Source organism: Excalfactoria chinensis, chromosome 3 (genome assembly GCF_039878825.1).
Source record: "Excalfactoria chinensis isolate bCotChi1 chromosome 3, bCotChi1.hap2, whole genome shotgun sequence".
Classification (NCBI taxonomy): Eukaryota; Metazoa; Chordata; class Aves; order Galliformes; family Phasianidae; genus Excalfactoria; species Excalfactoria chinensis.
The window spans coordinates 27,394,723-27,410,879 of NC_092827.1; the positions used below are offsets into that span (position 1 = coordinate 27,394,723).

Sequence of the window (16,157 nt, forward strand, 5' to 3'; positions counted from 1 at the left end):
CTGTAGGAAAACAAAATATATTTGGACTATCCTGAATTTAAATTATGAGTACATGCTGTTCTAATACTTCTGAAAGAGAGTTCCAGATGTAAGATAGATGCACCAATAACCAGTATAACAATGTAACATACATGATGTTACCATGCCAGTGATAGTTACCCTCCTATGGAAATTTATATTCATTTACTTTATCTGTTATGTTGTAACTAGATTTAAATTGACAGTATAACTTAATAATTTACCAATTTTAGCCTGCACATTTAAATGAATGTGTCAGTATTCCCAGAAAGACAAGTAAAGAAAAAGAAAAAATTGGTATTTTATTGGAAGGTTTAAGTGCAAAAGAGTATCTGTAAATTCTTGCAGGTCTTCTGCTTCTCTGTGCTTTATAAATTAGACCCTGAGCATAGTGATTAAAGTAACAGATGTGGTTAAAGATGAGCTAGGAGCTGTGCCTCCAAGTGATAGCCAGTAATGGAATAGAAAAATATAGTTTTCTAAAGGTATTCAATTAGACAGTATTAGAAGGCTGAATTTTGAATGCCTGTTCTTTTGATAGTGTTCTAATTAATGTCAAGTAATAAACTAGCCCAGGAATTAGGTGAATGGAAGGAAGCTTAATCTTTTTCCCTGTTTGCTCAGTTACAACAACTAGAAGTACTGAACAACTTGGGATTCTGCTCCTACCCAGTTAATTCTGTTTCGAGTAAACTAGTGACTTCCCCCCCAACCCCCCTAGAAGTACACTAGCAAATATTCCTTAGGAAAGTGAAGCTTGGTATTTTATGGTAAAAACAAGCACAAGGATCTGAATTCCAAATACTTCAGTCTTTTTAAGGTGAATTTTTTAGTTCCTCTGTCTGTTCAAAACAATGAAAATTGAAACGTATATACATCTTCGAAAAAAGTGATTTAGCTGTTAGTCAGGAGGTATTCTTAGCCCTTGAATTAGAAAACTATTAGATCAAAAATTGGATTTTCTTTAAATTATGATAGTATCAACTTCTATTTCTCAATTGGTGGACATCATTGTCCCCTAAACTATTATCAATAACTAACGTGAGATGAGAGCATTGCAGTTAAAGAATACTCTTGAAATGTGTAGATGGCATAATAATATGATAGGATCAGTATTTATTATATCCATAAATGCTTGATTAGCACATCAAACTCAATAGTATTATAAACAATTATTTCTTTAACTGCAGGGTAGGTGCTGTAATTTTTTTTTCTCTAAATTATACATTCTATAAAACAGTATTTCAATATACTGTATGTCAATATGGATAATGTTAAATATCAACAGATGCTTTCAACAGAAGTATTTTCAGTTTCTTCCCTCTCTCTTACTGGAATATTGTCAAGTTAAAGAAGTGACAAAAGACTCCATGGCCCAAAGTGGGGAAAAAATGCTACACTCAGCTTTGAATAGAAGATATCATCAGCATAACAGAAATAGGCAATAAAATCCAAGGTGGAAAGGAATTATCTATGCCTAATCAACAAATGGTTTCAGCTGCTAGCTTAGATAATGTGTAAATGTGAGTTTATTGAGTTTTGTGAACAACAACAAAAAATATCATAATTTAGTGTCCTCTACAACTTTAAGAGACAGTATATTTAGTAAGCATCTCTACTATATTAGGGGCATCGTTTATTTAATATAAATTCAAGTAAAGGGTATTTATGTTCCTCAAGATAATTGGTCTCTAATAGCTTGACTTCATGACAGAAAAAGTTTTATGCTGTCATGCTAACTGTATGCAACTTTGTTTCTTTCTGTAATATATCCATCTTGCTTGCCAACTTTTCACTTACTGATTGGTTTGAGGAAAGCTAGACATCACCACAGTCTCAAGTTTCTAAGTTTTTTTCAAAAACAACAACTTGAGAGGGAAAAGTTCTGATGGGTTATTAGTTCTTTACCTCACCTTTATTTTGCCTTCGTACTGCAATTTTTGCACTTACCTTTAAAATGAGAGAGTGTAAACGTACAAAACCATATGTGTTATATTATCTCTTCTTTCCTTCAAATATGATATTACGTAAGATTGTTACTTCATATCTACAAATTCTTAAGCCTTTAGTGCCTATAAGACACGTGTATTAACCAACGTATATACTCTAGGCTCACATTCATTCTCTTTGTGTCGTGGGTTAGCCTAAAATCTACCTGCACCCAAGACAGGGGGGCAGTCGGCCCGCAGGCCACTGGCCCAGAAGGAAAAGAAAACAGGGAAAAGGAAATAAATACAGCGGCAGCGATCTAAGGAGGCACACTATTTTACTAAATACTATATCGGAATACAGAATATGACTGACCGTGGTGCTCCCTGGGACATGTAGTCTTCTTTCTGTGAGCAGCAGATTCGTCAAAATTATCTATGCTTAACATGATGTTATGATGTGGAATACTGATAGCAAAATTACAAAATTGCAAAACCATGACACTTTGGCACTAAAATTATTGCTTTCTGTATTCTGGGGATATATGCAGGAAGATTACACATGCCTTTTCAGTGTTGCCTGTGTCACTCTGATAAGCTATTGGGAAAGCAATCACTTCCTCTTTTTCTCTTGAAGCACAAATTACAATACTGGAATCATATATCCTGAGGAGTACCCAAATGAACCTTATATTTGTGAATCAAAAAGAAGAAAAATTATCTAAACTTGCAATTAATTTTTTAATTAAAAAAAAAAAAAAAAAAAAAAAAAAGACTTCTGAAAGCACTGCTGCACAATCAAATTAACATGTTTGTTTTTACTTTGTAAATGTAGTACATTTACCCCTAAAATGCAAGGCAGACGGATGGGGACTTCAGGGAGAATCACTAAGAGCACAAGTGTGAGCGGAGAGATGTATAAGCTGGAGCACAATGATGGGAGTCAGTCGGACACAGCTGTCGGCATGGTTGGAACAGGTGGGAAGAAAAGGCGTTCCAGTCTTAGTGCCAAAGTGGTTGCCATAGTGTCTCGAAGGAGCAGAAGCACATCTCAACTTAGCCAAACAGGTGAGTAAAACGCATGCTGTTTGGAAGCAGGACTCTCACCAGATGTGGTTTACCATTCTTCATCTGTGGCATCTATGTTACATGTATTTGGATATAGTCCACTTGAGAGAAGATTTTCCAACTGTGAAAAAAATTTCTGATATGTTAATGTTCTTTGATCACTAGGTAACTACAAGAAACCATATGCAAATGCCTTTTAGCTATGCGCTGTAACAGTTTTCTGTCCTGATCAACAAAAAGTGTTTTCATCTCAGAAGCCTTGTTTACAAGTACACAAATAAATGCCAAGAATCATCTGTGGGTATAAGTAGAGCACAATCATTTGACTAAGGGCAACCTTTTATGTATAGAATTTTTTTCATAGTGGAAGCGTTGATTGCAAATGAGGGAACTGAAGTCTAACCAAATGAATATCAATTATGTAAGTTGTATAGCAAGTTGTACCTTTAGTGCCAAAAAATGTGATTTTAAAAGCAATCTTTGATTTGTTAGCCAAGAGTAAAGCCAATAATTTCTCTTTAAAAACAACACTGGCAAAATAGGGTCAGTGAATTCAGCTAAATTAGGCTAGAAAATGATGCTTCCTTGGGAACATAAGACTTCCAACTCTTCAGTGCTACTTCAGAGATCTTAAAAGCATAATATCTGCATAGCCTGAAGGCAAAAACAGTTCATTCAGAAAGATAAAAAATGGGAGGAAAAAAGAAAAAAAAAAAAAAAAAAAAAAGCATGTTTTAAAGTCCCATTCCTACTTGTAATGAACTCTGATGAAGACTTCAGCTCTTGTCTTCAGCGTGAACAGTAGCTGACCCTAAGGGTTCTTTCTTACTAAAAGAAAGTGAAGGGAAAAAGGAAAAAAAGAAAAAAAAAGAAAAAAAAAAAGCTTCAGTCTAGCATCAAATTTAGAATTTAAGTATACAGCATCTCATCTCTCCTCTTACATAGTCAGGATAATCTAGACTAAGGTAAGTAGTATCTCATCATTTTTCCTTTTTCTTATGTTTTATGGACAGATGAGCAGTGTGTTACAAAATGCAAATCTGAGTGAGCTTAAACAAAAAGATTTCAATATTTATCTGCAGTACTCACTTAGAAGTTTTAAGCCATAAAGTGTATAATCATGCTGTTGAACTAAATGATAGCTCTAGCAGGCCTATTTGAAGTCCAGAATTTTAATACTGTGTTGCTCACAAACACTGTAAGATGATTAGCACTTCACTTGAATCTGAGCCTTGAATACAGATAGCTGTACACAGTAAGTTGTTATTTTTATTTTAGATGTATCAGAAAAAAATGCATCCTGTTAGATTATAAAAGGTGATGCAGTGTTAAGAAAGGATTTCAGGTGGTCATTTTACTCCCCTTGCTAAAGAACAAAATATTTTAACTACTTTATGGGGTATTTTTGTAATTTGATCTGGCATTCCTCTCTAGCTCCTTAATCTGTTTGAAACAGGAATTGCTGTACCAGAGCTCTAGCCAGGAGCCAAAGTTGTAAGATTAAGAGGAAGATACAGGGAACTGCCAAATTATGGATGATTTGCCCTGCTTAAACTTCTTAGTGGGGTTAATAATTAAATTAAAATCTAAACTGTGACTTCTGAACTCTTTTTAACATTATTTAATTAAAGCTCAGATGTCCCCATTCTCCACAAGTAGTTGCAGTAGCTCTTCAAATGTTGGTTGATGTAAGTAGAAAGTTTGCAAGGAGTGGGGCACCTGAAGTTGCAATGAAGTGTAAACACCAAATTATTCTGGATTACAAAATAGAGTTGAAAATAAAATTTGTTTTGCCTTACAATGGCTTAGGCAAACAGTATTATCTCTGGTATAACACGAGCCAGTAAAATATGGCGTGTATCATTAGTCAGCTTTTTTGTTTGTTTGCTTGTTTAATTGTGTCAGAAATTCAAGAGATTAATTAATATGTATTTTTATAAGAATATGCGCAGTAGACTTGATAGGTTTTCCAAAGAAAATCCATTATTGGAGACTAAATACTCATGCATAAATCTGGGACACTCTTCCCTTCTTTCTTATGGTGCACAAAAGTAGAGGAGGACTCTAAAAACAAGTAATTAATATAAATATATTGTACCTAATTAAATTTATGTTTCTGCCACTCACAAGAAAAAAGAAAAAAAAATCTGTTTTGGTGATACAGTATAAACTAGATCTTTAAAAATAGTTCTGTGATAACTCAAAATGACAGATTAGAAATAAAGCAACTGATTGGGTATTTATTGAAAATCTAAGTTTCCAAATTTCTGGGGAATATGAATATCCAAACTTCCCTTTTACTATTGTCACCAAAACTAGTAAAATTAACTTCCGTCTTGATTTTGCATTTGAAGAAATGGTCAGTAAGGGCTGGCATCCATTTTATGGATTTTATACAGCATACTGTGTGAATTTAGTCTTATACAAATGTAGAAATGTATATGAAACTGCTAATAGGTAGCATTTTTTTATAAGCATTGACTTTTTTTCAGTGAAAAAAGACGAGTGCACATTTGTGTGTGAGAGCCTGTGAGTGGTCACTGCTGTTGGAAAATATTTTTCTTCTGAATTTGAGCCTTATAAGACTGTCAGTGATAGGGTTACTTTTCATTCTTACATAAATCTGCAAAGAAAATTACCTTTCAATTATGTACCTACCTTTCCAGTTGTGTTCAAGACTTTGTAATACTCTTTGTTCATTGAAATAAGGGAATCCTTACTTAGTGAGATTTGTTTGTTGTGTCTACAAACTGAGTAGATTTTACAGTTTATAGAAAAATGGTTGTAATCTGCAGGCAGTATTTATGATGACAAACCATTTTTTTCTTGTACTATCACGAGTAAATGAAAAAAGAAACAACCCACACCAAAGACCTGTAAGCATAAAAACAGTTCCAAATATGTTTTGTGCAGTTTTATTTTAATTCAACTTGTATTATATTCTCACAATTTCCTAACCAATAAGTGACTTAGGTTGATATTGTTGATACAGCGTTTTGATTTGCTATTCGCTTTTTTGAAATAGAAGCTGCAAACTAATGAGGTAGAAGTTTTATTGAAGAATTTGTACCATAGAGACATAATAATGCACTTCTGGGTGGGTAGAGGCAATGATAGAGGCATCACCTGTGAAGAAAAAGAAAAGATCAATTGCTCATAAAAAGAAATATACCCATCTGTCCCAAATCTCCTAGTATTTGCTTTCTTACCCTGTCAACAGATGGGGGTTCATAAAGGTCATCTGCTGTCAGAAGCACACTTTTTCTTGTTCTTCTAAAGTCCATAAAGTGGTTTGCAAACATTCTGCCACTGTACCTTCACCATCTTGCTACTAGAGATTGGGTAGTATCACATCTCAGTGAAATACTCACTCTGATACAATTGCCTGCTGGGCTATCAAATTCCTAAGGCGAATGGGCACGTGAACTAGCTGTGTTTTCAGCCCTTAACAGCTGGACTGTTAGGAAGCACCACTACATTGTGATAAAAATAAGATTGCCTGGATACCATGAAAATTAATTAAAAAATAAAAAAGAATCTTTCAAGTTCAGAGCTACGTAATTTCAGAGTAGATACTGCCAGAAAAAAAATCAGTTTTTCATTTGATAACACAAGCAGAGATAATATTTTGTCCATCTTGTTGTAGTTTTATGATACAACAGGGGATTTCATGCATTTCAGTGTAGCAATTAGTGCAGATAAAGCAGATAATAAATCCAAAATGAAATGTACAGAAGGGTGAAGACTTCTGAGGGAAGGGAGGTTGTTGTTTTTTTTCCATCTCAGAAAAGCCCTTTCTTCCTTCCATAAGGAAGGGAGATCTGAAAAATAATACTGTTATTTTTTACAAGATCTTAACAAACTTTACTTCTAGCAGTCTGGGTTTTTTTCCCAAATTACTTTTCATTGATTGAGTCTCAATTACAAAAAAATATATAAGAATGCATTTCTGAGCATGTTTCTTTTAACTTTCGGCCTCTGAGTTTATTTCAATATTAGTTATTAAATAAATATACTTAGAAAATTGTATTTGTTTGATAAGAAAGATGATTTTTAGGCAAGTTCAGTAGACTAGTTTTATTTAAACTGGAGTAAGTCATTCTTTTAATTAGAGTAGAGGTAGAACTTGGAGATTACTAAGGAATACTGGAGATCATGGAAGATACTGGTTAAGAGGAAGGCATAAGCTAGTTTTCTTAAAATGACAGTCAAAGAGTGCTGCCTGGTTGAGTTTCTGAGACAAAATCCACAGTCAGATTTTGTTAATATTTTAAAGAGAGATGATGCATGTGCTGCTAGAATATGCTGATGATACTGGTTTGGAAAGAACATCACTTCCAGGTGATACGGGGGAAGGACTGATGAACTCAAGGACCAGAGTAACAGAACTTGGATAAAATGTGGTAATGCAGATTGCAAGGTCAGTCTTTTCAGAATGACTAATGAAGATTTCCAGATGTAGTGTGGAAGACTTGTCATGTAGAAGGAATGTAGGTGGAAGAGATGGATATAATAAAAACACAGAGTGAATATACACTGTTTATAAGCTCTGGCCAAGTAAAAGGCAAATGCTACCCTAGATGTATCAGGGAAGGTTTTTCCTTGGACAGCTAAGAAAATGCTAAGTTAATTGAAAGGGGCACAAATGATGGCTCATCTGGAATACTGGTGTCTCAACCTTCAGGAAAATGAATGCAGGATGTTTGTGGGAATAGAAACCCTGAAGAATGATTTATTGCCTGATTTGATCAGCCTATAAACGTGAAGGTTGAACAGGGATATGATTGTTGTGTAGAAATGCAATGTGGGTGGACATCAAAAAAGCAAAAAATGTTTTTGAAGCAAAAGGGCAATGCTATCAGGAACTGTGGCATAAGAACAATTGAGTATAAATTAGTAATGAGTAAAGTTTGTCTAGAAATTATAATGAAATTTTTAAGTGTCAAAACAGGAGAAAGTTATCTTAAACCTCTCAGAGAATTTAACATAGTAGAGATGAAGCAGCCCTATTTTTTTTCTGCTGTGTAGCATAAAATTGTCACCATTTTCATAGGATGCCCTTTCTGATACTCGTCATTTTTTTGCTGGTTTGTTTATTTTGTTTATTTATTTCCCATTTCCTGTTCAGCCAAATAAAATACTGCAAGATCTTAAATTTTCTAATTGTAGATTCAGAAAATTATCTTAGATATTAGAATTAAGAAGTCGTACAGCTGCGCAGTTGCCTTACAGGCTTAGTTTATCCTTCTGTAATTCATTTCTTTCTTTACAGTGCTGTAGAAAAGCATTTCCAAAGCATTTGTTTGCATTGGATATTCAACTCTGCAAAAATATGTAGCACTTAAACATGAGCTTCTTACTGATACCTCCATTTTGCTGTCATGTCTGCACACTTTGCAGATCTTTTCTTCAAAATTAGACTGCATTCCTTTGAGAAACAACTTTCTGTACCTGGTGGAACTGTTGTGGTCCTTTCTGCTTCTCACTCATTAGTCTCACCTTGCTGCTCAGCATTACCTCAACAAGTGTCTTCCCTGTCTGGTTTGTTATTTTGCACCATGCAGTACATTAGAGTTTGCTTTGCGTAATCTGTGTTCCATGAGAAAGAACTACAACTCAGTTACACAAAAAGAAGAATGGAGATTGACACAAAGAAGTATTTTTCCTTTCAAGCAATCTAAATATATATATATAGTGCAGCAGCCAGGACCTTACAGACCTTACAGGATTGGAGCTCTAGACCTTGCAACCCAAAGCAAAGAACACCCCACTGAAAGCAGCAAGAGCTCCTAATGCACCTACCTGTTGCTGCAGGAAGTGGAAAAAGAACAATGATGAAGGATAATATTAAAAACAAAGAATAAGGCCTGATTATTTTTCTAAGAGGAACTCTTTGTTCTGGTAATGACACTTAATTCTTTGAAACTATTGAATGAATGTAAGCATGCTCTCTTTTATTTACTGTTGCCGTCTAGCTGAGGAATTCAGTACCCTTAATAGAAACATAATTCAGTTCCAGTAACTCATCTTCCAGGAGATTTCCTAATAAGGGCTAGTATTTTCAAACAAAATCCAACCGCTCTGCTGAGTTAGTGTTACAAGTAGTTCTTTTCCTTTTTCCTGAAATATAAATTTTGACTTTGACTCCTACTAGACCGTAGGTTGACTCAGAATCAAAAGTATTCATTTGTTTTTCTGTTTGTTTGCACTTTCTCTCTACATTTTTAACAGAGATTTTACTGCAGTAATTTAACTCCATTAACTGTTCTTATGGCTGTTCTCAGTATTTAGGTAGCATGGGCTTGTATTATCTTAGTATTTATTCCTTTCCAAAAGTACAGTATTAAAAGTACAATAGTAATGCCAAAGTACTGTCAGTATGGGAAAACAATAAATAAATTTAGTATACTCAGGTTAAACATTTCTAAATAAATGCCTACTTCTAAAAAAGTATCATCTTTAAACTTAAATTTTGTTACTTCTCAAATGTGTCTTGCCCAATCATCTGCACAATCATTGGCTTTCTGAAATCTGTGGGATTCATTTGGAAGGTTTAGAGTGTCTGCTGTCATTCCTAAGAAAAATACTCTCACTCTGTGGAACAGGAATGAATTCCTGTATCACAAAGGCAGTAAGTCTCCTTTGCTTAGTTGTGTTAGACCTTCAGTTATTCTTGTTTATTTCCAAACAGACCTACACTGAACTAGAATAAACGCTGATTTTAATTTGAATGAAATGACTTGTTCAACATGAAACAATTCAATTTTTAGGCATTTTCAAGGGTAACATCACTTGCTGCTTTTATTGCAAAATCTATGTAGATATCTGTAAGTTGTGCAGTGCAGAGGAATCACAGATAATAACCTGAGATACTCAGAATTTCAAATCATAGAGAATGAAATATGAGCCCTGTAAAATTTTGTTTTAAGTTCAAATGATTTTTTGACAATATTTTTCAATTTTTTTGCCAAGTTATTGTATAAGTAGAAAAATGGCTTCAAGTATTAGAACTTATGTCCAGTTTGAAAGGGCACAATGTAGTCTGTATTTCCTTAACTAAGAATTCTGATGAGTTAAGTTTTACAAGATGTTGCCAACAACATCACATAGAGCAGGTATTGATCCACAAATCATTTTAGTGTTGCTGTATCTCCCTTTCTTTTCCCCACTGACACAAAAATTAGCTGAAAATTTTCAGTTACAGAACTGTGCAGAGCACACCTGAGATGCAGTGTTAAAAGCAACTCCCTCCATTGCAGTTTGCAGACTATGAAGGAAGTTTGAGTTCAGCTGGCTGAGACCCAGGTGACAGCATCACTGCATGACATCAAGGGACAAATGATGAACAAAGGCAATTTCTGGCCTTGTTCCTGCATATGCATCAGTAGGTTGTAGTGTCTGCTAGCCAGAGCTATTGGCCAGTCCAGTGTTGACTCAGTTTCCAAGACGAGTAGGAGCAGCAGTGTAGTATAAACAGTGTGACAAATGGGTAGAGGTATTTATGCTGGAGAGTCACCAATCTCTGTGCAAACAAATGACTTCCATTATAATATAACACATTATTTCTTTTTAAGGAAAATTACTGAGAATTCAACAGAAGATTATGTTTAAATATGCATTGTAATTTTTACGCTAACAATTTACTATTTTCCTTTCTATGTGTACTGGTATTTCCAAGTGTTTAAACTAAACTTACAGTAATTTTAGCCAATCTTTTTGACTAACCTGCTAAATTTTCTTGAAATTGCCAAGGGGAGACAAATTATGCATACAAAGAAAGACTAGGAAGTTAGTTATCTCAGAGTCATTGATATGTCGTCAAAGTGCAACTGTTTTTGGCAACTGGGGCATATATTGACAGTTTCAGCATTTTGAATGTTGTGCTATATTTATTTTTATTTGATGCATGTCATTTATAGTAAATGGTGGTCATATAACTTCCTAAGGGACCAGCACTGTAAAATGTTGATGTTTACATCTATATTGATTTCTGTTGCAAACTTACATGCTACATACATGAGTTATTTGGTATAAGATACTCTTAATAAGGCATGAAATATACAACAGGGACGCTGAATTACTATTTCCCATTTTACAGACCACGGTAAAGTCATTTGCTTAGACTTTGGTGAATAGTGTATGTTGCCTCCCTCTGTACCCTCAGGTTTCTGTTGAAAGATTCATTCTTGAACTTGCAGTTCAGTTTAGTAAGATTTGACAACTTGTTGAGATTTTCAGACCAAATTCTACAAATATTTAACTGCAGTGTCATAAACTTAGGACATTCAAATAGCTGAAAGAATAAAATGTTTTTTTTGTTTTTTTTTTTTTTCAGTGATCTGTTATATGTTTATCCTCATAAGTTACCTGAGAATTGCTTTGAAATTATTCAATGTTTACAAAAGTCCTTGATGCTCCCACACAAGCACTCCTATATAGTTTATTTTATTCACCCATATTGACTTTTTCATATGAGGTGGAGGGGGAGGGAAAGCTGTTTCTGATGTTTTCCTTGAAAAGAAATGTTGAAATAAAGTATGTTTTTATTTTGAATAATTCTGAATCTCTTGCAACCCCAGTAGAAATTCACTGTCAGAAAGTTGGGCACCTCAAAGTTGTTCATTCATTTCTTTTGGTTTGTAAATTAAGAAAAATACAGGATATTGTATTACTGACAAAGAAAACCAAGACAGAAGTGTCTATATGAGAAAGTGATGTGCCTCTTCACACTGTTGGTACAGAGAAGAAATCTGCCTTGCTTTCCTTTGATCTGCATCCTCTACAGTAACCTCATTGTTTACAGCTCCTGAGCACATTCAGACCATAAGCATAATGGGGAGGCTACTAGTAAGCCTAGAGGAAACTGTTGTCTTTGTGCTCTTACTTTCATGATTTGTGAAGCACTAAAGCTTTGTGGTTGGATAAGATAGAGTGAATGCCCAAAATGGCTCTCCAGCTTTTGTTTTTGAAGTTACTTTGAATTAGCACTACCAGTGTGAAACGGTATTGAAAGATATTTATATGTAGGCTTTTGTGACTTCAGAATAAAATAAAAAATTATTTGTAGAGTTTTCTCTGATCTCAGGACAAAACTTGTCAGACAAGCATGTAATCTTAAAATGCAAATAGATTCTCTGTTTACAGAGCAGGTTAAAATACCTGTGCATCTCTTCCGGGGATAAAGCTCAGGGCTGCTGTTTTGATTAGTTTTGCTTTCACATGGCTCTTGATAGCTTTATTTATAGCTCTGCTGTTTGATTAGATTTGACGGTGCAAAGTGTTCTCCCTCAGAGCGTGGCCAAACTGAAACACTGAATTAAGTATAGATGTGACCTAGGATTTATAGATAAAAGTAAATCAGTTTTGCCCATCACTCTCCCTTTGAAAATTATCCCACTATCTTTTTTTCCTCCTGCCTATGCGGCTCTTCTAGAGTTCATGGTCGGGGCAGGGTAGGCGGATTTCTTTGACAGGATCCATCTGCTTGATTCAGTAAGGACTTCAAAGTGACTAAAATGTTAATGAAAAAAAAGGTTCAAGGGACATTAAAAACTCATCAGTAAATATACAATATGGTTCACTGCCTTATTAAAATATTGTATTTATTGATAGGAAATGAAGTAAAGATTTTGAAAGGTTTGGTTGTCTTTAGCTTAGAGGCATGCCCTCTTAAGAAGTTCTTCTACCTGCACTGAGGAGATAAACAGTGCTTTGAAGTGGTTGCTTAAGACCCAGCCAGTCTATGAACCTAACTCTTTCACTCAGAGATGGCCTTTGTGAGCCACAACCATATTCAGAGTTGGTGCAACAGAATTGAGTTGCAATTATATTGCATTTATTTCTCCTTCAATGTCTAAAACTGTATAGCTTTGGCAATAGCCTTATATCACAGCAAGAGGAGAGCTATTGTGTTTATGTTGGAACAGTCAACCTTGACATATTTGTGCAGTTAGAGCTAGGTCTATACTTAGCACTTAGAAGAAAACCATTGTCATTGACTAGGGAATTAAGGAAAAAAAGTGTTGGAAAAAGTGACGTGGAAGTTTGAGTGGCAAACTACAGTTTTGGTTTAACTGTACTACATAGTTGTAAACAGCTTTTTTTGTTTGTTTGTTTGTTTGTTTCATTTGGTATTCATGTGCTCCATATCTGAGTACAGACCTGTACCTTATGGCAGTTTGCTGAGATCCCCAAATTCCCTTTTCAGCCAAGGTTCAGGTTCTCCCAGTGTGCCTCATAGTTGTTTCTTTTTCAAACCTGGCCCATTACCAAAATGCTAGACTTATTAAATTGCCTTACATTTATTTTGGAGCATGTGTTTTTAAACATCTGACCACTTTCCCCAAATAATCAGAAGAGTGAGTTTTTCTAATATCCACCTTTGGATCGCAATAGGGTACTGCACTCTTAGGGTACCACTTTGGACAGGAGATGGTTGGGGTGGGGAGGGGGAGGTACTCTAAAGAAGGCTAGAAGTTCCTAGGCAGTCCTTGACAATATGAACCAGAAACAAATCTGCAAATGCTGGTGACTGAATATTTGATGTCATACATTGTTTCACAGATGTAGTGTTGTTCTCGTGGGTGGTAGCTACTTTAATTGCTTTCTTTGTTGTAGTTTAAATCAAACCAACCAAACAAGCAAAGTCAGAATAAATGCATGTTAATTAGCATGTATTAAATATCCCTTCAGTGGTACTAGCAAGCTGTTAAGACTGATCTAAGATGGCTTTCTCTCTCTTCCTTTTCTTTGGCCCAACAAGTACTGGCTAGCAGTGTTTTTACAAGGACATGATGCAGAAGGCATTAAATAATGTGTAGGATAGAGTTGCTAATTATTTAGCTGCTGTTTATTTTCTCTACTTCTCATTATGAAGTCATGTAGGAAATTTTACCAAATACAGATAACCTGCTGAAGGCTCAGTGATGCCTCTGCACTCTGATCTAATTATTTTAAGTACAAAATCCCAGTGTTGCTCGTCTTTGTTAAGCTACTTTATCAATGACACCAAAAATTGTCAGGACTGTATTCAGCAGCATTAAAGCCATTCTCCAAAGTTCTGTCATTTATCAAGTTTCATAAGATAGTCAACCTTCTTTCTATAACTGTGTTTTAACTTTGTAGTAGATTTCAGAACAATTACTCAACTAGTATGTGACCAAGATAGGAATTGTGTTTTTATGTGTTTCATTGTCTCTGGGGATAGAATCTGAGTCTGTATCTAGAAGAGCTCGAGTACAGATCTTCAGACAAATCTAATTTCATCTGCCATTTATCTCATCAAGGAATGCCATGTGTTCGGGTCTCTTGTGTCATGTTTGTTCAGTACATCTGTGTACTGTGTAGTATGACCCAGACTTCAGGAGCTGGAGCTGGGTTGTGACCTAGAGAGCAGAAACCCTGTTAATGACAAGTCAGGCACCATCCTTTGAGGAAGCAGACCAAGAGCTGCAAGCATAGAGTGGTGCCCCAGAGAATTTGGGCAGATGTAGGTGTCTACAAAGTAACTGCCACTTCACTTCAGGCTTTTTTTCTAAACAGTGGAGAGGAATATGCACTTCTGTACATTCTGCACAGTAAAATGACTCTTTTTCTCTATAGGCTCTGAGGGAGTCTGGAATGGTCTGTAGACATATAAAGTACAGCAAGATGGGTCCTGCTTATCTTGATTGCATCCCGCTTTCTTTCTGCTCCTCCCTTGGTTCCTTTCACTCAGAGGCCTAAATAGCAGTGACATCTGCTACAACAGGCTTTGACTCTCCTGTAGCTGAATTCTCTAAGGTTTCTTCTTGCCCTGCTTGCACAGTGCAGAGTTGCCTGGATAGAAGAGTTCTTAAGCAATAATCCAGACACTAAGCTCTGTAGTATTAGATACTTTTCTCTTCTTGTGGCTTGGCCTGCAATAGGCAAACACCACAACAGTGTCAAACTCAAAATTCATCTTCCTGCTTGACGGTGGAGTTCAAAGTTCAAGAGTCTATTTGGCACTCTGCTTATGAAATGACTGCTTTTTTAAAAAATAGGATGAGTTTTTTCATTGGTATGACTGTCTTAAGTTTTCTCACTAATTTTGGGAGATGGAATAACGATCTTACTGAGATGGAGTAAATTCTCTGCCTTAAAAGAGGCTTCCTTCATCTGCTCTGCTGATTGCTCAAAGTCTGTAAGAACATCAGGATTTGATGGCAGATTTAACACCAGAGCTGTTTGTGTGCTAATTAGGAGTTACACGTCTCTGCGTGTTTATTATATATCTTTTCATCTACTGCTTGCATGATATAAAAAGTATAGTCTCAGTCTCAGAAGAAAAGTACCGCCATTAGAAGCCCATAGGAAGGCTTTAAGAAGTTAGAGGATGCAGATTTTTGTCTGATGGTCCTCTTAAATGTCTTTTCTCATAAGCAAATTTCATCATCAAAACTAGTGCTATGCAATTAATATGAATACTTCCGAACTGAAGATTGAATAGTTCTGTAGATGGAAGCAATATAGTGAATTATGAATTTGTTGTTACTCTTATTAAGAATTAGTGTCAGTACCACTGTCATGATTCAAGCCTTTCCATGTATTGTCAGTAAAGCAGAATATGCAGTAGCACTGTTCTATGATACCTTGTTTATTATGAAAAGGTAAATATGTTTACTATCCTTAAAGTCTGGGTAGTACTTTTCTGTTTGGTCTTAGAATGTCAATGGGAGAACATTGCAAACTGCGCTGTATTATTCATCTAGTTCTGCAATGTGTTTGCTGCTGGATGAAAGAAGTAAATATAGCTATTTTAGCATTTCTGTAAGAAGAAACTTTATACATGATATTGCTTTTATTCGTACCATACTTCTTTACTATTGTTCTAATATATGTTTCACATATCATTTCAAATAATCTGTTTCTGAAGAGCAAAAATATTTTGGTGAGTTGGATTTTAGTTGAAATTGAGGAAGAGAAACAATGAAGCAAATCAAACATCCAGTTGGATCAATGGTTGATCCCAAATGGAATGCTGATGAGGTTATGGTGACATATCAGATATTGGCTATCTTCTACCCCATCACTACAACATTGGCAGTATTTATCACAGAAGCAGTATACAGTGAAGTAGTATCATTAGTGTTTTTTTAGAACAACTGAGCATGAAATGAAGTA

General features: G+C 35.3%; 1 protein-coding gene across 50 annotated transcripts in view; it reads left to right on the forward strand.

Annotated features, from left to right (window-relative positions):
* The window catches only part of RIMS1 (regulating synaptic membrane exocytosis 1), a 294,338-nt gene that overhangs the window by 253,837 nt on the left and 24,344 nt on the right, over positions 1 to 16,157 (forward strand). For 34 of the 50 annotated variants that reach the window (XM_072330773.1, XM_072330720.1, XM_072330723.1 and 31 more), the window contains one exon: positions 2,782 to 3,014. The exons of the other annotated variants lie outside the window; for them this stretch is intronic. In XM_072330773.1, coding sequence (XP_072186874.1) covers positions 2,782 to 3,014 — 233 coding nt within the window. The remainder of the gene's footprint in view (positions 1 to 2,781; positions 3,015 to 16,157) is intronic. 50 annotated transcript variants of the gene reach the window in all.